The sequence below is a fragment of the Bos indicus x Bos taurus genome, chromosome 17 (genome assembly GCF_003369695.1).
Source record: "Bos indicus x Bos taurus breed Angus x Brahman F1 hybrid chromosome 17, Bos_hybrid_MaternalHap_v2.0, whole genome shotgun sequence".
Lineage (NCBI taxonomy): Eukaryota > Metazoa > Chordata > Mammalia > Artiodactyla > Bovidae > Bos > Bos indicus x Bos taurus.
In genome coordinates this window covers 9,987,559-10,012,698 of record NC_040092.1, presented here as the reverse complement: position 1 = coordinate 10,012,698, position 25,140 = coordinate 9,987,559, and the positions used below count along the sequence as shown (strand labels likewise).

The 25,140-nt window shown below is 43.4% G+C and overlaps 2 protein-coding genes across 2 annotated transcripts; one reads left to right on the top strand and one right to left on the bottom strand.

The window, feature by feature from the left end:
* The first annotated feature begins 1,577 nt into the window (after window positions 1–1,577).
* Window positions 1,578–4,583, top strand: DYNLL1 (dynein light chain LC8-type 1). The gene is made up of 3 exons (XM_027566568.1): window positions 1,578–1,723; window positions 1,929–2,066; window positions 3,637–4,583. Exons 2-3 carry the CDS (start codon window positions 1,935–1,937, stop codon window positions 3,772–3,774), a joined length of 270 nt encoding a protein of 89 aa, XP_027422369.1. The 5' UTR covers window positions 1,578–1,723; window positions 1,929–1,934; the 3' UTR covers window positions 3,775–4,583.
* Window positions 4,584–6,431: 1,848 nt separating this feature from the next.
* COQ5 (coenzyme Q5, methyltransferase) lies at window positions 6,432–23,428 on the bottom strand. The gene is made up of 7 exons (XM_027566567.1): window positions 23,190–23,428; window positions 20,100–20,249; window positions 16,666–16,887; window positions 9,609–9,715; window positions 8,111–8,199; window positions 7,146–7,257; window positions 6,432–7,061 (listed from the first exon to the last, which is right to left on the bottom strand). The coding sequence occupies exons 1-7, from the start codon at window positions 23,389–23,391 to the stop codon at window positions 6,951–6,953; spliced, it is 993 nt and encodes a 330-aa protein (XP_027422368.1). The 5' UTR covers window positions 23,392–23,428; the 3' UTR covers window positions 6,432–6,950.
* Between the last annotated feature and the right edge of the window lie 1,712 nt (window positions 23,429–25,140).

Sequence of the window (25,140 nt, the reverse complement as noted above, 5' to 3'; positions counted from 1 at the left end):
TGGCAAAATTCTTCCAGCCCTTGCCATGTGCCGAGTACTTCAAATGCATTGAACGAAAGCATGAAACCGTTAGTCTCTCAGTCGTGTCTGACTCTTTGTGACCCTATGGACTGGTAGCCCTCCAGGTTCCTCTGTCCACAGAATTATCCAGGCAAGAATACTGGAGTGGGTAGCCATTCTCTTCTCCAGGGGATCTTCCCGTCCCAGGGATTGAACCCGGGTCTCCCCCATTGCAGGCTGATTCTTTCCCGTCTGAGCCACCAGGAGAGCCTATAAACAAGTTACCAGTTTAACCGTGTAACCAAAAGCTTTCTGTTTATATTTCTGCCTATTTCTACTTGACCACCCACTCTCACTAATTCAGGAAAAAAAAAAGTGAAGTCGCTCAGTCGTGTCTGATTCTTTGCGACCCCCTGCTATGTGCAGAGAACTTCAAATGCACTAGTTTATTTAATACTCCCAATATATCTATGTAGTGGTTTCCTTTTATATTTAGTCCCTTTACAGATTAGAAACCCCGAGGTCCAAAAATCTAGTAAGATGACAGGGCTAACATTTAAATATTTAAAGCCAGACTTGACCCTGCTCCCAATCCCCCACCCCAAGTCCTTCTTCTTCTTTTTTTTTTTTTTTAAACCACTAAGTGGTTAGTCTCCCTAAACCAGAGGAAATACCTGAGGGATGCCTTTCTATTTATTAGGACACCATGGCCCTAGAGGTAAATCGCCACCAAGAAACTCCCACACCGGAAAGACTGCCTCATCAGAGCAAAAAGCCCTACCCTGGTCACACCCCACATCAGCACTCCCAAATCGACCTAGAGGGTCCCCCACCCCCTTAAAGGAGATCAGCATTGCCCAGCCGGGAGACCCCACTCTTGGGAATAATCTTTAATTTATAAGGAAGCCCTCTTCCATTCCTGAGGATCTCCGACACCCCCCACCCCCTACATTTCAGAGGCGGTCCGGCTGCATAATTTGCATGGCTCAATGCAATATCAAAATGTGGCGTTCCTTGTTTTAAAAAAAATTAAAAAGAATTTCAACAGTGAGACAGCAGAGCATTAAACCAAACCCTAGGGCTTCTTTTCTGAGACTGCACCGATCACTTGCTCACGAAGTCCTCCCAGCTTAAGAGATACCCTTTTGTGAAGGGACTGACTACCTCAGTCGAAAGGGTAGTTCTTTCTGACCTGGGGAGGGGGGGGGGCGAGGGGGCACGTAGAATACGCAACTTCCAAAGACTGTCTTTATTCGCGAATGCATCCTGGGACAACCTCCGAAAATTTGTAATCATTTCTCTCGGCCGTGGCGGAAGCTCCCTTTCCATCATCTCTCTAGTCTCGGGTACGTCCTCGCCACCCCGCCCCTGCACCATCTTCCCGATGTTCGGGCCTCACCTCGTGCGGCCCATTGCCGGGGTAACCGACGCCTAGAGCGGTGCATTGTGGTCTGCAACAAAATGCAGGAGAAAGACCCTGAGGGAACCATTGAGTCTATAGGCCAATGGGAGAGTTCTAAGGGTTGCGTCAAGCCAATAGGGACGTTCGGCGGGGGCGGGGTCGACGGGAGAAGGGCGGGGCTTAGGTACTAGGCGGCGGCGGCTGGCGTGGGGCTCCTTAGATGCGCCACGGCTTCGGTAGCGACCGCCTCTCTACGCGGGTGTGAGCTTCGCCAGCCCCTCCCCCAGGAGACCGTTGCAGTCGGCCAGCCCCTGCTCCTTGGTGAGAAACTCAGGGGGTTCCGCTCTCCAGCTTCGTCCCCTACAGGACTTCTCCCGCCTTCTGTTCGCGCGGCTCGCGCTTCCTGAGAAGTGGGGTGGGGGGCATCGTCCCGGGGTGGCGTGGGGCGGGCGGAGTGGACCGGGGAAACTGCGCCTGCAGCCCATACTCCTAACTCCTCATCCTTTGCCTTGGCCTCGCCCCTCAGGTAACCATGTGTGACCGAAAGGCCGTAATCAAGAATGCCGATATGTCGGAGGAGATGCAACAGGACTCGGTGGAGTGTGCTACTCAGGCATTGGAAAAGTATAATATAGAGAAGGACATTGCGGCCCATATCAAGAAGGTGAGGACGGGGCGCGGGCGGGGGCTCGGGCAGTTTGCGCACTGTTGGGGCAAGTCACAACTTCCTTCCCCTCTATAATGCGTCCCCAGAGCGCTGGCAGAGATCCTTGGGGGCACGCAAGGTGGCGCGGTGTAGAGGTTTCCAGAAAAGGACGCAAATGAATTTTGCACTTCTCTTGAAGATCGGCCCCTAAGCGCCCGAAGTTTGTTTTTTTTTTTTCTTTTTTTTTAAAAACCCAGCTCCACGGGGAAAGCGCCACCTAGCAACGGTTTCTAGGATCAGGGAGCAGCGGTTCCCCCTTCTGCATGATTGCTGCGCCCAGGATCCATCTGGGTGTTGGAGAGGGGGGAGCTGCGTGGGTGTTTCCAGCAGGGTCGGAGGGAGATCTTGCCAGCCTCCAGTGGGGAGTCAGTCGGCAGTTGAGGGAAAGTGGGTGGTGGTGGTTGGGGACTGGGTTGGGGGATTGGTAAATGGCAGTCTGTAGAAAGCTGGCAGGTCTGCCAACTTCTCGAGCTGTGTTTTCTAGAAGGGAAGGAAACTGGCAGCCTAAGTCGTGGGAGGGTTCCAGTCGAGAATGAGAAGATGAAAGATTTCAGATGGAACAGAAATAAATACCTTTTCTGACAAAGGCAGCAACAGCAGTGCGTTTGTCTAGTCTATAAGAATGTATTCCCCTTAATCTGAAAGACGTTCCCACTGTGTACAATACAGTAGTAGCCAAATTTCGCGTAACTGGCCAGACACTTCTCATGCATTTATAGAGAAAGATTTCAGAGAAAGACTAGCTTTGGCCCCTACCTAGAGTTACCTAGTGATGAAATTAACATAGGCATTCTAGTTCCTAGAGCTTCTGGGGGTGGGGAAATATAGGGAAAAGTTATTAGTGCAATTTGCTAGCCTTGAGGACCAGGTGGTAGGGTAGATTGGCACCATCAGGATAGATGGGGGAAGAGGGCTGTTGGCAGTAAAGATAAAATTTGCCCAGGTGGCTGTCAGGTTCTTCTTCCAGCTTTCTTTTTACAGGGACAGTGGAGCACCAAGTGTCTTGTCCTTTAAATTTTGATCTCCAGTGGTTTAGCTGCTCACTGAGGCTCTGTTCTTTCGGAAACCTTTTGTTTTCAGCAATACTAAAATGAGTTACAATGGCAATATTTTGGGCTAAATACTATTCTCTTGGATTTGGGGGTACATGTCATACACTAGGATAGCTTAGTTCTTTTAGAGATAAATACTAGAGGGTAAACTATAACTGATGTCACCTGCTGTCCCTGAATATTATAGAAGTTAGAAGGTGTAATTACCATGATAACAAAGCACTCTCAGAGGCTGCCCTTTCTGACTTTTACCTCCCCAGCCCCCATTCCCAGTTTAGCTCAGACTGCAAGTATGTTTGCATTAATGCACTATGTAGGCGATTTGGAGCTGGGGAACATTCTTTCATTTTAAGAATTTGCAGATGCCGAAGTTCCTCCTTTCTGCTCCTACGGGCTCTGTTTAGGAGGCAAACTCTGACCTCAGGTTTAGCACTAAAATTCTGTGTTTTTTCTCCACCTCCCCCCCCCCCTCCCAGGAGTTTGACAAGAAGTACAACCCCACCTGGCACTGCATCGTGGGGAGGAACTTCGGTAGTTATGTGACACATGAAACCAAACACTTCATCTACTTCTACCTGGGCCAAGTGGCCATTCTCCTGTTCAAATCTGGTTAAAAGCATGGACTGTGCCACACACCCAGTGATCCATCCAAAAACAAGGACTGCAGCCTAAATTCCAAATACCAGAGACTGAAGTCTTCAGCCTTGCCTAAGGGAACATCTCCATCTTTGAACCTTTGTTGTGTTTTGTACAGGGCATTCTCTGTACTAGTTTGTGGTTATAAAGCAATTAGTAAAACAGCTTACATTTGTATTTATTTTCTATTCCATACCTCTCTGCCCCATGTTTTTTCTCTTCAAAATCCATTCCTTTAAAGAAATAAATCTGTTGAAGTGTGCGTTAATTACCGTTTGTTCAAATAATCTATTGAAGATGGCCTATTACTTGATCTTGGGTAGGTTGGTGGGGGTGATTCCTTGAAGTTTTTGTGGAATGTAATAGACTAGCCTATTCAACACTCTGGAGTTTCATTCTTGCCCAGCCTGCTCCTGTTGTACATGGAAGAATACTGCTCAGAAGTGCATGTTGAGAAATGCATGGCAGAGAAACTCGTACTCCTAACCTGATAAATACATTCCTTAAGTGCTCCTTCTGTGGTAACTGCTATAGACTGTTCTAGGCCTTAGGTCTCAAGAGAAGATGAATGTGTCGTATAACTCCTTTAAGTTTTCTGTGGCTGTAAAATGGAAATAAGCTGGTGAGAAAGTTGGGCTAATGAGAAATTTGTTGGGCTGTAGACATTTACCCTCCCCTGCCTTGGCCAAAGTATACTCTAGAGATTAAAGGTGGTCTTAAAGGGAAAAAGCTTTTGAGCAGCAGTCCTCCATGTGATTCTAATAAAGTCTGCAGGAATTTAAACTTACAAGCCTGCTGTGCTGTGCTTTTTAACTAGCCGTGTTCACATGTGAGTTGAAGCTTTCATTAAAAGGCCCAATTAAAGTTGTGGATAAGTAAAGTTTTCCTGCTATCAGTTTTAGGAAGACAGATCTCAATAAAAGCAAATAAAGCAGACAGCTTTTGTAGATGAAATGATCCAGAGGCTAAAACAACCCACACCATCTTGGGAAACTGCAAGGAAGGTCCTGGCTTTTAGTTTCCCTTTGTTTTCAGTGTTTATATGAGGTAAAGCTCCTTTGTTTTAGACCTTGCAGCCAGGCTACAGCTACACAGAGGAAGTGATAGATCTGAATTGATCAATGACTCCGTCTTAAGAATAGTATTAAGTCTAACATCTTTGGGAGACTTTTTCGTAATGAGAACTTGGGGTTTTAGAAGTTCTGATGAAGCTGAACAATGTTAGGACTGGGAAAGTTTCAGGGTAGAAAGCAAAAAATTGTTTAGGGTAATTAAAATGGGAGAAGAGTTTTTCCTGCTTTCTGCAGGAAAAAGATAAGGAGGTACTGTGGAACAGGGGGCTGCAATTGGGGTGATTTAGGTTTGGATTTATGTGAACAGACTGAAAAGGTTCCTGTAATTCACCTTTCTTCTAGCTGCTTTCCCACTTTTGTGATCTGGCTATATTTGTTTGATACCCGACAGGTATTCGGCCTCCAAAGCTGCATCAATCTTGTCGATTTTAGCTCTTCTTAGAAGCAGTCCAGCAAAGAGCCTAAAGCTGCTCTTAGGCCATAAACAGCTGGACAGTGGGAGTTCTAATTTGACCTGGCCCATATCACCAGAAAGTGACAGCTTTTAACTTTTTATTTCTTGATTCAGATATGAGAATCACTGCCACTGATAGGACTGGGTTGATCGCCTATGAAGATTTTTCAGTGCCTGATCCTTGTTAATTTCAAAGGCTCCAAATGGCTGAAAACAAAATCTACGCTGAAAGTTTTTCTAAGGTTTAGCATTGTATCAAAAGTTCTTAGGTGCTGTTCTTTAAGACACTTGTATATAGACAGCTGTATCTGGAAGCTTTTCAATGACAGGGCAAGATCTTGTGAGTGAGGGCACATAAATGACCCCATCCGTGCTGGGGCAAGAGGGTAGCACATCTGAAGACATTTCAAATAGCCTTGTCTGAGGTCTCTGCAGGACCTCCCTGGTGGCTCAGCAGTAAAGAATCTCCCTGCCAATGCAGATGTGGGTTCGATCCCTGCATCGGGAATATTCCTTGGAGAAGGAAATGGTAACCCACCCCACTATTGCCTGGGAAATCCCATGGACAGAGGAGCCTAGTGGGCTACAGTCCATGGGGTCCCAAAGAGTTGGGCATAACTTTAGTGACTCAACAACAATAGCAAGGTCTCTGCAATTAAACTGCCAGCAACTCCCAGGTTGATTTCTGTAATTTCTTACCAGCCCTTTTCCCACCCCTACCCCCCTGCAAAAAAGAAAACCCTTAAATTTCATCCACACTGAAAATATTTATGGTTTGATTTTAACATCAAATATAGTGGACTATATTAAGGAGATAAGAGCTCTGCCCCGCTCTGCTGAGCACTGGAGGGGGCTTGGCTAGATAGTTACCAAACTTTTTTTTTTGGCTATAAGATCCTTTCTTCAAATGTATTCTGACAAGCTCTCAATTTTTTAGATGTGAAAGCAGAAGTCTGCTGGTACATTTATTCTTTCAACAAGGATTTGTCAAGTTGTTTTCTTCATGACTCGAACTGAGGACACAATACTGGCTTTTGGTGGAAGAGTACTGAATGAATAATGAAGAAAGTGTATTTCTTTCACCTCCCTCAAGAAGAAACTGACAAAATCCACGAAAATTGTAAACTCATTTAGTGTTTCAGTTGCACAGTTCTAGTTGTGATCCTTAGCCCTATACTTTGGGCCTTGGCTTTTGGCCCCAGACTTAGTCCTAGGCTGAAAGGTGAACTTGGGTATAGCTAGCAAGTTTTCTGGTTCAAATCATCATTGGATTCAAATGATTCATTATCCCTCTGGAAGGCAGCACTGGCAGAGAAACTACAAATACACTTCAAAATTGAGTTTTAGTGCTGGTTTTACCTTAACCACATACTGCACACCCAAAAAAAATAGGACTTAAGTAAAAGTACAGACAAATAACTCTGGGAGAAGGCCTGAAGCAGCCCCTAAGGAAAGCTGCAGTCAAGTGACAGGAACTTGGTTCTTTCACTTTGAGATTGGTCACATCAGAACGTGGGTCCAAGGCACATAGCCTCAAGCAGAGATGTCCTGCTGCTGGTCACACTAACTGGATTATCCTCCAGCTCCAGACTTCTGACAGGATGTGACTGGTTCACGCTTCAGAATCTTAACGGAGATAAAGTTTGAAACCAGAGTGAATGGCTACAATGCCTGATGTGAGATTTTCATAAGTCACCTTCTGAAAACCTGCATCTTCTATCATCTCCTTGAATTCCTCCTAAAACACAAAGAAAGATACAGCAGAAATTGCCTGGATTTCAACTGTGGAGCCTTGGGTTGTAAGCTATAGATTTTTTTGTACCTGAGATGGGAACTGTCGGATACTCTCTACAAGGTATTGGTAGGACTTCCAATCTCCTGCAATGACTTCTCCCAGGACAGGAATGACCTGGAAGCTATATACATCATAGAGCCTAAACAAAAAGGCAAAAGATTAAGATTAGAACATGACCGTTAATAAGCAAGAAGGTCTAAGCCTGGGATTATAAACTCAAAAATGCCTATAGGGGTCAAGCAAGTACCTGAAATAAGTGACCCAGTTGAGGGTGTGGTGACAGGCACAGTTAGGAAGGTCCAGAAAACTGGAGAAGGCAATGGCACCCCACTCCAGTACTCTTGCCTGGAAAATCCCATGGGCGGAGGAGCCTGGTGGGCTGCAGTGCATGGGGTCGCTGAGAGTCGGACACGACTGAGCGACTTCACTTTCACTTTTCACTTTCATGCATTGGAGAAGGAAATGGCAACTCACTCCAGTGTTCTTGCCTGGAGAATCCCAGGGACGGGGGAGCCTGGTGGGCTGCCGTCTATGGGGTCGCACAGAGTCGGACACGACTGAAGCGACTTAGCAGCAGCAGTAGAAAAGTGGGGAAGGGGCAGTTACTACCCAGCTCTGATTATTGCCATGTGGGAATATGGGCTTAACCAGGGTTGCCATATTCCTGATTTCTCAGCTGAAGTTGGAAATCCAAATTTTTATGTAAAATTTCTCAATTTTAAAATATAGACATCTAAGTCAATTTTCTAAAGTTAACCATGAGCCAAACAAAATACATATGCAGGCCCACTTGAGTCTCTGGTCACTGGTTTGAGACTCTTCTGGTCTAGGTGTTATCATTCAGAATTGGCTGACCACAGAAGTGGCACTGTCCTTCAGGGACTCAGGGACTCAGAGGTTCCTGCTTAAAGCTACTGGCTGTTTTCTATCCATTTGGGAATGGGAAACCCTTGGCTGGATGGTGAAAATCAAGCCCTGTTAACAATACCAACCTGGATAGGAGGGGATTGTTTACTTGGCTGAACTCCAGACAGAGAAACCTTCCTCCTGGTTTCAGGACACGGTGGGCTTCCTGTAGTGCCTGAGCAAGACAAGAACAATAGGACACACCCCTCAGCAACCCTCACTCGTCTCTGGAAGGCTGAGGTGGCACTAGCTTCTGTGGGCGTTACAAAGCGTGTTTCCCACAGACCCCGTGTTCAATCTCAGTTGGGAAGCTTTAACAGCAGAACAAACCCAGTTTCCTAAATCTTTTAGCCATTCCGCTGCCCATGACTAGAGAAGGTTACCTGGAGTAATCTTCTCTAGTAACTGACTCAGATTGGGGCAGGGCAATTTTTGAATTACTTCTCAAAATCATGATGGCTATCCCTCTTTGATCCAGCAATTTTCCTTCAAAGAGTCTATCTTACAGAAATGTTTCTACCGTGGAAATGACGTGGGGTTATTCATTACAGCACGATTTGAACAGCCTAAGAGCAGAAGCATCTTAATCATCAATGAGAGACTGGTTATATTAGGGAATATATATACAAATGGAATCTATGCAACTATTTAAAAAAGGAAGAGCCAGAGTTCTTTATGTGCAGACATGGAAAAGTTTGCAGATATATATATATATATATATAAAATTGTTTTTGCAGGTATATTTTTAAGGGAAAAAAGCAATGGGCAAAATGTTTCATATGCTAATATTTTTATTAAAAAAAGAAAGGAAATGAATACACTTAATATGCCCAAGACATCTTTCCAAAGATACGCCACTCAGAAATTGGTGACCACAGAGGGAGGATCACTCAATGGTTAGCACACAAGGATGAAGATTTTTTAGGGATATATCCCTTTTGTGCTGCTTGAGCCTTGAATTTATTAAATTTTTTTTTTAATTTACAAAGAATAATAAACTGGCTATAGACACAGGAAAAAAATGAAATTAAAACACACCATAAACAACATCCCACCCAAAGCTGGCAACCAGGCAACTGGAGTCCACGGTACAGAAATGAAACTGGGGGCCTTGCCTGTCATCTTCAAATGTTTGGACAGAATGTTCAAGTAGAAATAAAAGAAGAGCTGCATCAAATTAAGGGCTGAACATTCCCTTCTTCCAACAGAGGATCCGTGAATCTAGCCACCTTCTGCCAAAATAGGGGCTGAGTGCCTTTTCTTGTGTCAGCCTTGGGAATTGCTCTGATCTGTGAACTCTGAGTCAGGAGGCTTCATGGAGAGAGAGCAAGACTGACGGGCTCGAAGATATGAATACCAACTCAAGCAACAAAGGCTTCTATGGGGATCTGCTCTGTGGTTTTGTTTTTTTTAATTTTGTGAGCAGGAAAATTGGCAATTAAAAGGATTAAGACCTCTCAGCCTGAAACATTCAACTCAGGAGCTGGGCCCGGAGAAGAATCTCTCCCTTTCCTCATTCACTGTGGAGCCACCCCCAGAGAGCTAATATCCTGAGTCACACCAGCAGATTCGGCCATGGTTAACCTGATCAATGTGTGTGACGTTCCGGATCCCAAAGGCAATGGTGTAAACATCAAACTTGTTATCGTCGAAGGGCAGTTCTTCTGCATCTCCCAATATCCAGGCAAGTCCTGAAAGAGAAAAGCAGTTCTGGCCTCAGCCTGGACTGCTGTCTCCTCTGCACCCAGGGAACTGTCAAACCTGGGAAGAGGGTTGTGGGAACCCCTGAATTTGTAGTCAGCTGGACAGAAGTATGGGTACCCTGAACACCCTGTTTGTGGCTGTCTTGTGAACTGGGGGCAGTCTTGTGGCAATAAGCCCTAAACCTGTGGAATCTGATGCTAACTCTGGTAACTAGTGTTAGAACTGAATTGAATTGTTGGACAGCTGGCTGGCGCTGGAGAATTGGAGAACTGTACGGTGCTGCAGAGTACATCATGAGAAACGCTGGGCTGGAAGAAGCCCAAGCTGGAATCAAGACTGCTGGGAGAAATATCAATAACCTCAGATATGTAGATGACACCACGCTTACGGCAGAAAGTGAAAAGGAACTAAAAAGCTCTTGATGAAAGTGAAAGTGGAGAGTGAAAAAGTTGGTTTAAAGCTCAACATTCAGAAAATGAAGATCATGGCATCTGGTCCCATCACTTCATGGGAAATAGATGGAGAAACAGTGGAAACAGTGTCAGACTTTATTTTTGGGGGCTCCAAGATCACTGCAGATGGTGACTGCAGCCATGAAATTAAAAGAAGAAAAGTTATGACCAACCTAGATAGCATATTGAAAAGCAGAGACGTTACTTTGACAACAAAGGTCCGTCTAGTCAAGGCTATGGTTTTTCCAGTGGTCATGTATGGATGTGAAAGTTGGACTGTGAAGAAAGCTGAGTGCCGAAGAATTGAAGCTTTTGAACTGTGGTGTTAGAGAAGACTCTTGAGAGTCCCTTGGAGTGCAAGGAGATCCAGCCAGTCCATTCTGAAGGAGATCAGCCCTGGGATTTCTTTGGAAGAAATGATGCTAAAGCTGAAACTCCAGTACTTTGGCCACCTCATGCAAAGAGTTGACTCATTGGAAAAGACTGATGCTGGAAGGGATTGGGGGCAGGAGGAGAAGGGGACGACAGAGGATAAGATGGCTAGATGGCATCTCTGACTCGATGGGTGTGAGTCTGAGTGAACTCCGGGAGATGGTGATGGACAGGGAGGACTGGCGTGCTGCGATTCACGGGGTTGCAAGGAGTCGGACACAACTGAGCGACTGAACTGAACTGAACTGATGGTGCTGGGGGAACATCACACATGCGGTATCTGAAGCGGTGTCAGAAAACGCACACCTGCCTTCTCCAGTGGATTCCTGGCCACCGTCTTCAGGGTGTCCTTCAGTCCTGAGAATTTGAAGTTTCTGGTGTCCTTGAAGTTTAGAAGAAAGTTTCCCCCAAGGTTCTCAGAGTAGACACTGGTTACTTACTTATGCCTTACTACTAAGTCACTTCAGTCGTGTCCAACTCTGTGCGACCCCATAGACGGCAGCCCACCAGACTCCCCTGTCCCTGGGATTCTCCAGGCAAGAACACTAGAGTGGGTTGCCATTTCCTTTTCCAATGCATGAAAGTGAAAAGTGAAAGTGAAGTAGCTCAGTCGTGTCTGACTCCTAGCGACCCCATGGACTGCATCGCACTAGGCTCCTTCGTCCATGGGATTTTCCAGGCAAGAGTACTGGAGTGGGGTGCCATTGCCTTCTCCATAGTTATGCCTTACTCTTAACCAATTTTTATCCAACGAGGTGTAAAGCAGTATGCTTACGAGCCCAGGTCCTGGTGTTGCCTGGGTTCTAATGCCAGCTTTCCCAATTATTAGCTATATAACCTTTTTCTTTTTTTAAATAATACAAGTTTTTGAATAGAGTCATTTTTTATTTTTGGCTGTGCTGGGTCTTCGTTGCTGTGTGGGCTTTTCTCTAGTTTCAGAGAGCAGGGGCTACTCTCTAGTTGTGGTGCATGGGCTTCTCACTGTGGTGGCTTCTCTTGTTGCGGAGCGCAAACTCTAGGCTCCCGGGCTTCAGTAGCTGCAGTGCATGGTTTCAGTAGCTGCAGCTCCTGGGCTTTAGAGCACAGGCTCAGCAGTTGTGGAGCATAGGCTTAGCTGCTTCATGGCCTGTGGGATCATCCCGTACCAAGGATCAAACTCATGTCTTCTGTACTGGTAGGCAGATTCTTTACCACTGAGCCACCAGGGAAGCCCCTAGCTATATAATTTTGGATAAACTACGTTGCCTCAGTTTCCTCATGTGTAAAGTGGAGTCAATAATAGTACCTACTTCAGATAGTCATCAGAATTTATTCTAAGTACATAATTTAGCATAGTTATATTGGTTCTACTGGACTCACAGAGAAGCAGAGTGTCTTGACCCCAAGTCTGGTCATGAATTCAGAAAGCACCCAAGGGAGCTGCCTATCAGGGTGGCTATATCCTCCAAGAATCCTGATTCAGCTTCAGTATTATTCGACATGCAGTGAATCAGACACGAAGTATGATTCAGTAGGGAGGCTTCATCAGTTCAGGTCAGTTCAGTCGCTCAGTCGTGTCTGACTCTTTGCGACCCCATGAACTGCAGCACGCCAGGCCTCCCTGTCCATCACCAACTCCCGGAGTTTACCCAAACTCATGTCCATCGAGTCAGTGATGCCATCTACCCATCTCATCCTCTGTCGTCCCCTTCTCCTCCTGCCCCCAATCCCTCCCAGCATCAGAGTCTTTTCCAATGAGTCAACTCTTCGCATGAGGTGGCCAAAGTATTGGAGTTTCAGCTTCAGCATCAGTCCTTCCAATGAACACCTAGGACTGATCTCCTTTAGGATGGACTGGTTGGATCTCCTTGCAGTCCAAGGGGCTCTCAAGAGTCTTCTCCAACATCACAGTTCAAAAGCATCAATTCTTCAGCACTCAGCCTTCTTCACAGTCCAACTCTCACATCCATACATGACCACTGGAAAAACCATAGCCTTGACTAGACGGACCTTTGTTGGCAAAGTAATGTCTCTGCTTTTCAATATGCTATCTAGATTGGTCATAACTTTCCTTCCAAGTAGTAAGTGTCTTTTAATTTCATGGCTGCAATCACCATCTGCAGTGATTTTGGAGCCCCAAAAAATAAAGTCTGATACTGTTTCCCCATCTATTTCCCATGAAGTGATAGGACCAGATGCCATGATCTTCGTTTTCTGAATATTGAGCTTTAAGCCAACTTTTTCACTCTCCACTTTCACTTTCATCAATAGGCTTTTTAGTTCCTCTTCACTTTCTGCCATAAGGGTGGTGTCATCTGCATATCTGAGGTGATTGATATTTCTCCTGGCAATCTTGATTCCAGCTTGTGCTTCTTCCAGCCCAGCGTTTCTCATGATGTACTCTGCATAGAAGTTAAATAAGCAGGGTGACAATATACAGCCTTGATGTACCCCTTTTCCTATTTGGAACCAGTCTGTTGTTCCATGTCCAGTTCTAACTGTTGCTTCCTGACCTGCATATAGGTTTCTCAAGAGGCAGGTCAGGTGGTCTGGTATTCCCATCTCTTGAAGAATTTTCCACAGTTTATTGTGATCCACACAGTCAAAGGCTTTGGCATAGTCAATAAAGCAGAAATAGATGTTTTTCTGGAATTCTCTTGCTTTTTCGATGATCCAGCGGATGTTGGCAATTTGATCTCTGATTCATCTGCCTTTTCTAAAACTAGCTTGAACATCTGGAAGTTCATGGTTCACGTATTGCTGAAGCCTGGCTTGGAGAATTTTGAGCATTACTTGACTAGCGTGTGAGATGAGTGCAATTGTGCGGTAGTTTGAGCATTCTTTGGCATTGCCTTTCTTTGGGATTGGAATGAAAACTGACCTTTTCCAGTCCTGTGGCCACTGCTGAGTTTTCCAAATTTGCTGGCATATTGAGTGCAGCACTTTCACAACATCATCTTTCAGGATTTGAAATAGCTCCACTGGAATTCCATCACCTCCACTAGCTTTGTTCATAGTGATGCTTCCTAGGGCACACTTGACTTCTCATTCCAGGATGTCTGGCTCTAGGTGAGTGATCACACCACCGTGATTATCTGGGTTGTGAAGATCTTTTTTGTACAGTTCTTCTGTGTATTCTTGCCACCTCTTCTTAATATCTTCTGCTTCTGTTAGGTCCATACCATTCTGTCCTTTATAGTGCCCATCTTTGCATGAAATGTTCTTTGGTATCTCTAGTTTTCTTGAATAGATCTCTAGTCTTTACCATTCTGTTGTTTTCCTCTATTTCTTTGCATTGATCTCTGAGGAAGGCTTTTTTTATCTCTCCTTGCTATTCTTTGGAACTCTGCATTCAGATGCTTATGTTTCCTTTTCTCCTTTGCTTTTCACTTCTCTTCTTTTCACAGCTATTTGTAAGGCCTCCTCAGACTTCATAGGAGGCTTCATAGAGGAAGGTAAATGGAAATAATCTTCCTGTGAGGCACACTAACAGTATTTAACAAGAACCTCAGCAATGAGCATGCCCTTTAACATAGCCATTTGATTTTTTGGAGGAAATTTTTCAGAGGAAGACACTAACAACATTATCATCAAAGCTACTGCTTACTAAGCCCACGATGATGAGGTCTATGTAATCACTTTACATACATTAGCTTCTACAGGCCCTCTGCAGTGAGAATGCAGAGTCTTAACCACTGGACCACTGGAATTCCCAGGAATATTTTTTTTTAAGACTTATTTTTTTTTTAATGTGGACCATTTTTAAAGTCTTTATTGAATTTGGTTACAATATTCATTGTGTTTTATGCTTTGGTTTTTTTGACTGTGAGGGGCATGAAAGAATCTTAGCTCCCTGACCATGGATCGAACTCCTACCTCCTGCATTGGAAGGCAATGTGTTAACCCTGGAGTACCAGGGAAGTCCCCAGAAATTTTCAATAACATGGAAAAATCTCATGATACAATGCTAAATTAAACAAAGCAGAATACTAAATTATATCTCCAAGATGTTGTCAATATTATAAAAAGGAAATGATTAGGAAAAAGCTAGGGAGCAAATATACTAAAATACTGAGGGTCATCTCTGGATGCTGGAACTATGGTTAATATTTACCTCTTCATAATGTAACTTTTCAAATGTTTGATTTCTAACATCCCAAATTTTCCCAAATATATCACTTTTATAATCCATCAAATCTTTTTAAGGTTTCTGCCCTCCAAGCTTCTACTTTGGGAGGAAGTGCTGCATGTAAATACAACATGTAATGGTGCTACACACAAAAATGCCTTTCTACATTAACTTTTATAGTTATTAAATAATTTCTAGGATCCTTCTATTTAGTTTCAAATTTATTTTGGCATGATATGTGTTGCAAAGGCATTATTATTGGAGACTGGTACCTTGTAACTCAGCTGGTAAAGAATTTGCCTGCAATGCAGAAGACCCTGGTTCAATTCCTGGGTCGGGAAGCTCCCCTGGAGAAGGGAAAGGCTACCCACTCCAGTATTCTGGCCTGGAGAATTCCAAGGACTCCATGGGGTCGCAAAGAGTCGGACATAACTGAGTGACTTTCATTTCACTTTCAAAGCAGAGGAAAAATAAAACCAAACTCTGCAGCACCTAATGATTCCTACACAGGTGGATCTGTCTTGGCTGTTAGGAGACCCTGAAAGGCAAGCTATGCTATGGCAGAGATGATTCCAGAAGTGGAACGTTACCCATCATTCCCATCTTTGTTCTCCACTCTTCATGGCTGAGCACCAGAGAGAAGGGAAACACGTTTCTCAGTAGGAGTAAGAACACAGTGCCTTTGTCTAGAAACACTAGTGACTGTCCGCCTTCTGATCAGTGCTGATGGTTAACAAAAGAGCCCTTCATCTGGGGGGCCAAGTGGGCTGCAGTTCGTCTAGGCAGCTCGTTCTGGGGGTGGAAGTAGGAGGAGGAAGAATTAACCTAAAACAACCACAGACACTCGTGGTGGGGAGGTGGTGGGAGAGGAGAGAAGTGCTGATGTTGACCCGAGGGACTTGGGTTCTTTGTTGGGTACCACTGCCTCTCACTGGGGCTGCCTGCAGTGCTCGGCCAGTGTGGAAGAGGGCAGTACAGTGGCTCTGAAAAGCTGGGTAAACGTGCTGCAGCTGCCAGATCAATACATCTACTAGGGCAAAATACTGGGGGCAAAAGTATTTCAAAATATAAAAAGAGAAAGCCAAATGTAAAATGTGTATCTTTAAGCTAGAGCAGAAACTGTCCATTTGGGAGCTGCAGCAGCTGCCTGGAGATAGCCAGTCACTTTCCCCTTGGCTGAAGAGCAGACCGTGCGAGGGAAGTTTGAAGAGTACCATTTACGGGTGATTCTTCAACAGCATCAGCTGCGCCCTCTGAGAAACCCATGCTGAAATAGAGATAGGAGGGCAAAGTTTTCTTTTCTGGTGGGGGGGTGGGTTGGTTGGGGGGTGAGGGGAGATACCCGGAAAAAAAATAAAAAGAAGAGGAAGCAAGGATGTGTGTGGGAAGAGCCATGAGACCTTGACGCAGATCTGAGAAAGCCCCAGCCAACCCAAGAGGGGGTTCTGGAACAAAGACTGCCTGTGAAGAGAGCCCACATGGCATATGTTCAGGCCTGGGTGCCCCATGGATCCTTGGTCACTGGCTGGGTGCCACCAGGTTGGAAAGCTGAGGCAGAGCTTAGTTTTGGGAGGGGGATGAAATGGCTCAAGAATAGGGTGCTGGGGTCATCAGAGAGCTGCTGGGAATTGAAAGCCAAACTTCTGTCTCAGGGTCCAAGAGCTGAGACCCAAAGAGTCAGTCCACATTTCGGATCTGCCATTTAAACTGCATGACTTGAATAAGATACTTAACCTCTTTGGGTCTGGGTTGTCTCCCCTGTCACTTGAGGCTGGTAACTGGTTGCTGAAATAACTTATGCAATAGTACACATGCTAGGCTCGGCCCCACAAAGTCCACTCCTATGTATCTATTAGTTTCTGAAATCTGGAAAAGAAAGCACTTCAGCATTGTACACATTCCATTTATAAACATCTCCTCCAGGTCCACTTTCTGCAGGACTTACCAGCTTTGTATCCTTGAGCACGGGCTTTCTGTTTTCCAATCTTTAGCATCTCCTTGTTGATGTCACAGACCATGACATGAGAACCACCCAAGGAATCCTCTTCATTCTGGTACTTTCTGGCAATTTCTTCCCAGGATAAATTTTGTTGGGCCCTTAGCTGCCTCTTCTGCTTTCTCTGATGCTGCGCCTGAACATAATTAAGGAACCGGAATGCAATGTCACCTGTGGGAAGCCAACAGGAGGAAAGATCAAACACAAACACAACTGCAGCATTTCTTAAACCCAAAAGGAGCAGCAAAGATACAGGGGTTGAGGAGTGTATGAAAACTGAAAGGCTGTACTCATTTCAATAGTTCATTTTGTTTTTAACAGCAATTTTTTAACTGCTAAGATTCTTTAAATAAAAAACCTTTAAAAACTGCATATGTAATGCATGGACACATTCTTACTCTAAAAGGCTCAATACTTAAATATATAGAATAAAACATGAAAGTTGCCATCTCCACACTCTCCAGACATGACAAGTGGGAAGAGCTGAGTGTACTGCTTCCTAGTCTTTTTCTAATAATTTTTTGACAGTAACATGAAGGTATACTCACAAGCAACAACAACTCACTGCCCCACCACTCCCCATAACCAGCTCAGTTCCCCACAGACCATCTTTCCCAATCCCTTTAGTGGTTTCTTCTGTTGGTTACAGCTATTTCTTTACTCACAAAATTTATAAAGCTATCCTGCCCCCATCTCTGCTTGCCTCTGTCCTCCCAATATATTTATATCACTTTTAATAGTTCCTCACAGATACCTGTGTAACCTAGAGTAATAAGCTAATCTATATTTTCTTTTTTTTTAATTTTTATTTTTTAATTAGGGGTACAGTTGATTTATAGTATTTCAGGTATATAGCAAGATGACTCAGTTACACATATATTTTCATTTTCAGAGTCTTTTCCATTATGGCTTATTACAAGATATTGACTATAGTTCCTTGTGCTATATAGTAGGTCCCTTTTGCTTATTTTATATGTAGTAGTATATATCTGGAGAAGGCAATGGCACCCCACTCCAGTACTCTTGCCTGGAAAATCCCATGGACAGAGGAGCCTGGTAGGCTGCAGTCCATGGGGTCGCTAAGAGTCAGACACGACTGAGCGACTTCACTTTCACTTTTCACTTTCATGCATTGGAGAAGGAAATGGCAACCCACTCCAGTGTTCTTGCCTGGAGAATCCCAGGGACGGGGGAGCTTGGTGGGCTGCCATCTCTGGGGTCGCACAGAGTTGGACACGACTGAAGCGACTTAGCAGCAGTATATATCTATTAATCCCATTCCAAGTTTATCCCTCCTACCTTGTTTTATTATTCCATCAACTATAGATAGTAACTTTCGACTCCTTTCAACCTTCCATTTTATATATATGTGTGTGTGTGTGTGTGTGTGTGTGTGTGTGTGTGTGTTCTGTCAAGCCTGATAACATTGTATTTGTTCTATAGCTCTAAGTTTTCTGTGCTTTGTTGATGGTTTGAGTTTAAAAGCAGAAGATCAAGTGTTTACATTATTGTGACCATGTCGTAAATACTGTTTAGGCAAAGCCAGTGCTTTCAGGATCATATTTCCTTTTTTATAATGCTGTTTCCTTGTCTTTGTTTTCTTTTTTTTTTTCCTTGTCTTTGTTTTCTTCTTTGTTTATTTCTTGTAAGAAATACAGCCTTAGGTTTTCCATTTTCTCCATCCAATTAGGTATTCTTCAGTCACTTTCCTATAAATTTAAATATAATTATATGTACTCACATGAAACAACTTAAAAACATAAATGAGGGTTAAATTATATCCATTGTATGTAACTTTTCTTTTCCTTCCCACTTAATATGTCCTTGATACTGTTCCATCAGTATTCATAGGCTTTTCTCATTCTTTTAAATAGCTACCTAATATTAATATTTTATAGTATTGATGTATCTTAAAGTCATTTTTCACTGAGGTAGAAACAGGTTACTTCCAACTTTTCACTATTACTAAAAATTATGTAGTGTGAGCATATTTGTAACTGTATGTTTTAAATGTCTTTTTAAATGTATGGGCTTACTTTTTAATTGCATTTTCTAAATGGGCAGTTGTTGGCATGTGGTAATGTTACTGGCTGGGATGCACTGGAGGTAGTGGCAGCTCTGAAACTTTTCTGTAGCTGTATCTCTGTGCAAGGTTTTGTTTTTTTTTTTTCAGATTAAATGTCTAGAATTGGAATTGTGGGATCCTAGACTAAAAAGCATTTTAGATTTTGATAGATTCTGCTAATGTCCTCTACCTCACTTTCCTCTGTGCTTCTTTTTGGGGAGAGGACCACACCAACAAAGCCAAACATAAACATGGACATTATTCTATTGCAATTTATTATTATGTATTATTCTATTAGTATAGATTATTACATTATTACATTATATGACATTTTCCTCTCCAAATGCCTAGTGTGCACCAGGAGACAAAGGACCATGCATAAATAAAAAGAGGCTTTTTTTTCCAATAAAAAAGCTTTCAATATCTGATATGATAGTACATTAGGCAGAAAAGGCTGCCTTGAAAACTTATATGATAAAAGCCCCTCCCTTCCTCAGCAAAGAAAGACGGCAAGTGGGCTAAAGGTTAAACAGAAAGCAAAAATAGTTGTTTAGATGGGGAAAGGACACTGGAGGAAAAAAATTGCTCAGTTTACTTTGTAATCCTCTGAATTTTAGAAAAATGACAGGTTTTGCCAAATATCAAAATGGCAAAACTAATACAATTATATAAAGTTTAAAAATAAAATAAAATTAAAATAAAATTAAAAAAATAAAAATCAAAAACCAAAAAAAAAAAAAGTGCAACAATAGAGTAGATAAAAAAAAAAAAAAAAGAAAAATGACAGGCACAAAGTTGATATTCTGTGTTTTTGATTGGCATTCAGTAGGGCTTCCCTGGTGGCTTAGTGGTAAAGAATCCACCTGCCACTGCAGCAGACAAGAGTTCACTTCCTGATCCTGGAAGATCCCACATGCTGTGGAGCAACTAAGCCACAACTATTGAGCCCATGCTGTAGAGCCAGGGAGCCGCAACTGCTGAGCCCACGCACTACAGCTACCGAAGTCTGTGCACCCTAGAGCCTGTGCTCTGCAACAAGAGAAGCCACCACAGTAAGAAGTCCACGCCCATAGCTAGAGAGTAGCCCCTGCTTGCTACAATTAAAGAAAAGCCTGAGCTTCAGTGAAGACCCAGCACAGCCTAAATAAATAAAACTAAAATAAGAAAAAAAGGAAAGAGTAAATCTTTCTGAGAAGTGTATTGATTTTCAATCACCATGTTCAGCCTAATGGAAGGTGAGCTAGCTCATTACAACAAGAGAAACTAGTTTTTATGAAAACAGTTCAGTGTTACCCAAGGAGACCAAACTGGACATTACCTGTGCCTCCAGCAACATCCAGAAGCTGGGTCCCAGGAAACGGGCGCATCTTCCAGAGCAGCAAATCCTTCCAAACACGATGGATACCGAGACTCATCATATCATTCATCACATCATACTTCTTGGCCACACTTTCAAACACCTGATAGACTTGACATGAGAGAAATACAACATGATTGGGCTACTAATAATATTAACCCGGAAAAGTCCTAAATGTAAGAAAGTTCCCCGTTCCCCCATAAAATTAACTATCTGCAAGGTGGAACCAAGTCATAGTGCTTATGCCCAAATCTGCACATTACCGCTTTAAAAAAAAGGCTTAACTAGGGACTTCCCTGGTGGTCTAGTGGCTAGGACTCCACACTCCCAATGCAGGGCACCCTTGTTTGATCCATGATTGGGGAACTACGTCCCACATGCCACAGCTAAGAGTTTGCATACCACAAGGAAGACGAAAGATCCTGCCTGCTGCAACTAAGACCCGGTGTATCCAAATAAATAAAGAATTTAAAAAGGCTTAAACTGCTTCAAGTAAGAAATAAGTCAACCTCTTTTCTGTTATCTTAGCTTCACATAGGACCATCACCTTGCAATAATGCCATGCACATACTTAGTAGTAAATCGCTTTCTTTTTTGGCCATACTGCATGGCTTGCGGGATCTTAGTTCCCTAACCAAGGATCAGCCCCAAGCTGAGTCCTAACCACTGGACCGCCAGGGAGTTCCCCAGTTTCCATTTCTTAGAGGAAGGGGTGGGGGGATTGGAATTTTTCTAAAAGTATCATAATTAAAGACAACAAAATCCATTAGAAAGACATGAAAAATGGATGGGAAGACCTCAGCTCATCTCTGCCTGTGTCACTGAGAAAAACCTCAGGTTCAACTTGGTGGGCAGATGAATGGTAGGACGTGAGTCACGGCCAAGTTGAATTGTAGAAGGTTCTCATGACTCCACAGGACCAAGGAAGAATGTGGAATATGGACTGGCTGAAGAGTTAAGGGATTTACTATCTAAGATGCTTCAAAGTACAGGCTACATTTAACTTCTTTGCATCTCCATTTCTGTTCATCAGATAACAATATCAGTGCGAGCCTCCTACCTACCTGCCAAAAGGACTGAATCAGGTAAAGAAGGGGAGATATGTTGAGTTCCTCAGATGAAATGTGCTGCTAAGACCCAAAACATTACTGTCCTCTGCTGAATCAGCAGACAATAGAGCCCTCCTCCTTTCACTCAATCTTGAACACCTATTCTCAATCCTGGGATCTTATAAGCTTGCTCTTTGCTTTTGAACATCTGGGATATTTAGAGGGACACTGAGGCTCAACCCACTGAGTATAAGCCCTTCTTGCTTTATGTGGTTCTAATATGCAAGAATTTCAGTTATTGTGGTTTAGTTCAATAACACCAGTCCTCTAGCAACATCATTCAAATACAATGGTATATTAACTGTGAGTAGTTGCATAAAGTACAAATCTTGCTAGTAGTCCTTCAGTCCACAAATCATGCATAAATAAGAGATATGCATCACGATCAGAAACCAATTAGGTCACTTCTCTCAGAGTCTGTAGGGGGTTGGTCACTATACATCCCTTATTCACATGCAGACAGCAAAGCATGTAGCTGTTTTACCTTCTGATCTCAGTTGTGAATCTCTGTAGCATTTTACAAAACTAGATAACTGAAAGAGGAAACTGGGCTACAAAAATGAAAGTGCAACAAAATAATGAAAAGGGATAACCTTAGAGGTGAAATTTGAACAGAATGTCAATGGAATCATAGGAGAAACATGACCATGGGGATGTTGATACTGCCACCCCAGACATTTTGGAATTGCAGCCACAGGAACTTTGGGAAGATGAACTTATGGCGTTTACTATCATTTTACCTGGCTCCACTTATTTCACCCCACAATCAGTTATCAAGCTCCTAATGTGCATCAAATGTTGAGAACACAGTTATGAATGAGTCTTAACTTTCTGGGGATTCACAATGAAATGTGTTAATTTAAATTTGATATTCAAGGAATTATAGTAGAGCTATGTATTTAGTAAGGTTGAGGTGGAAGGTAATACAATATACTAGCCTATAAGAGGATCAAAAATTCAATTGTAGGCTCTTTTTGTTATTTCCTGGGTGACTACAGGCCAAGTTAAGGAACCTCTCAGAGCCTCACCTTATCTATCTGTAATGTGAGCATAATACCTTTCTCATTACAAATGGTACAGCTGGAATTTTAAAACAGGTCTTTTCCTTTCCCAAGTCTTATGGTGAAAACAAAGAAAGTGCTGAACAATATCTAACACTTATTGAGCAATTATGAAGTGCCAGGCATTATTCAAAATTCTTTAGTGTGTGAAGTAATATAATCTTCACAAGAACTCCATGAAAGAAATTACTATCTTCCCTATCTGGCAAATTTGGAAGCTGAGGCACATATTAATAGATAAAATAGTCTCCTCCTTTCTTTCTATAAAAGACGGCCTATCCCTTTAGCAAGAGATTAACAATATGGGCTCAGTAGTCAGACCGAACTAGGTTGGAATAGCAGTGCCACCACCAGTTAACTACGTTAAACTGGGCAAGGTTCTGCTTAACCTTTAAGTCTCTATTTCCTCATGAGTAAGATGGAATAACAATACTCACCATCAGGAAGTTGAAATGAGAATTGTAAATAATGTCTGCACACTGCCTGGCACATCATAAATGCTCAATTGAAGGGGTTCTGAGATAATTGAAAAGAGAAGGCTCTAATTTTGGCAGAGACAGACTAAGGGTACTCTTTGGAGGTCAGGACTGCACAAGTTAATGCATCAGAGGCGCGTGCGTGCGTGCTAAGTGGCTTGAAGCAGTCGTGTCCGCCTGCCAGGCTCCTCTGCCCACAGGGATTCTCCAGACAATAATACTGCAGTGGGTTCCCTTGCCCTTCTCCAGAGGATCTTCCCGACCCAGTGGATTGTTTACCACTAGCGCCACCTGGGAAGCTCCTCAGCGGAGCTCACAGGACGTTAAATCAATCCTTGGTTTGGGCAGAAGAAACTAGACCATAGACGGTCAGATCCTTCCCATTCACCCTCTCACCCCTTTTACCTTTGCCCCCCTTCTCCTCTTCCGACACAGTCTCAAACCCAAAGTGCGTTTCGGTTGCCTCCTTCTCTTGGGACAAGAGCCGTGCACCCAGGGGGCCCCTGGGCGAGGAGCTACGAAGCCCGGGGAGCCTGCAGCCCGACACTGCCCTCGACCACCCACAGCCGCAGAAGCTCCATAGAGCCCAGCTCCTGGGGGCTGCCATCTTGACAGTCGGGTGACCGCTGTCAGACAGGACGTAGCGTAGCATCGCTAGATGGCTGACGGCGGCCGACCGGAGACATTATTAGCTGAACGCGTCTTGAAATCTGATGCTAAGTAGCTCTGCAGGATCTCTGGGATCCTGAGGCTGTTTAGTCTTTGAGTACGCGAAATCCCTTTCTCTCTGTCTTTAAATTAAATATAGAATTCACAAGGAATCAACGGACCTTAGGGAGAGCCCCAGTCACTTCAGATACCAGGTCTCTGAATCCTGCCAATCTGTAGTGTGTTAGTGTCGCTCAGTCGTGTTCGACCCTGCGATCCCACGGACTGTAGTCCGCCAGGCTCCTCTGTCTATGGAATTCTCTAGGCGAGAATACTGGAGTGGGTAGCCATTCCCTTCTCCAGGGGATCTTCCCAATCCAGGGATCAAACCCCCATCTCTTACATGTCCGGATCGAATCCGCGTCTCTTGCGTCTCCTGCATTACAGGCGGATTCTTTACCATCTGAGCCATCAGGGAATCTCATTAGTAGATTAGTAGATTAGTACTACTAATCGGTAGTACTAACTCTGGAGATATCAGGTAGCTCCCTTTTTCCGGTGCGGAAGAGGGCAAAAGGAGATTTGAATCAGTAAATGACACTGGGCATGGATTCTAGGGATCTTTTTGATCGAAATTCTCTGGTGATTTGTATGAGAGGGATGTGCAGAATAATCTTGAGAAACTTGTGCTAGATTACTCTGAATGATAGACATAGGAAAGACAGTTCTCTGGTCTTTCCATCTTATGAACCTAGGAAACTCATAAATGGGAAGGAAAACTCTGGTATGTATTTAACTTACTTTTATTTATTTACTTTTTGGCTATGCCCTGCAGCACGCAGGATCTTAGTTCCTGGACCTGGGATCCAATCTGTGCCACCTGCAATGGAAGCTGGAGTCTTAACCACTGGACCACCAGGGAAGTCCTTCTGGTATCCATCTATTTAGTAAGTCACAACCAAGCACCATTCAGCCTGTCTCCTACTATCACAAAGCTACATTTCTAGCTCCAGCTGGCACACAATGAGTGCTTTACTGTAACCTCAGACTTTCCCATTATTTTCTATGGAAAGGGTAACGTAGACCATCTTGCGGAAAAGAAGATGGAGGTGGTGAGTTTTATTTGGATTTCTTTGTGTTTTTGCTTTACTTCTCTGTAAATATATGTTTCCTGTAAATGTTTCACAAGGAGAAAGTGCCAAGGCCCCTAAGAAACTACTTTGAAAGTGGAAAATCTTTTCTTGGCTTAATGTAGCCTAACAGATGGACACCTACTGCTTTATTTGGGAACAACTGCACGGGGCTTTCTCTCTTTTTCTCCCTTTTAAGAGTGCTAGAAGAAAGAAATGATTTACTCATGTCATCAGAGTTCCCACATCTTTGTTAAAGGAAATAAAAAATCACCCAGGAAACTTAGTGTATCTTCCAAATCTAGTCATACATAAAAATGGACTTTTAGGATTTTCTAGACTTAATTTGATGCATTATGTAGCCATTCTCTCATTTCAGTATGATTTGTGGGGGAAAAAACTGGAAAAGAAAAAACAAGATAAGGACTGGTGGAGGGCATTTAAGAAACATTAAAAAAATTTGAGATTAGTATCTAATTTCTTTTATCCCAGCTAAAACTGTTAAGTTCAAGAAATTGACTTCTATATACTTATTCATATTTTTTATAACATATAATGATTAAAAAGAAGCCCCAAAG

Coding starts and splice junctions, on each gene's coding strand:
- COQ5 (XM_027566567.1), bottom strand. CDS start 23,391: ATGGCAGCCCCCAGGAGCTGGGCTCTATGGAGCTTCTGCGGCTGTGGG. Junction 7,258..8,110: donor AACAATCCCCTCCTATCCAG/GTTGGTATTGTT, acceptor CTTTTTGTTTAG/GCTCTATGATGTATATAGCT. Junction 7,062..7,145: donor TCCGACAGTTCCCATCTCAG/GTACAAAAAAAT, acceptor TTTGTGTTTTAG/GAGGAATTCAAGGAGATGAT.
- DYNLL1 (XM_027566568.1), top strand. CDS start 1,935: ATGTGTGACCGAAAGGCCGTAATCAAGAATGCCGATATGTCGGAGGAG. Junction 2,067..3,636: donor TTGCGGCCCATATCAAGAAG/GTGAGGACGGGG, acceptor CCCCCCTCCCAG/GAGTTTGACAAGAAGTACAA.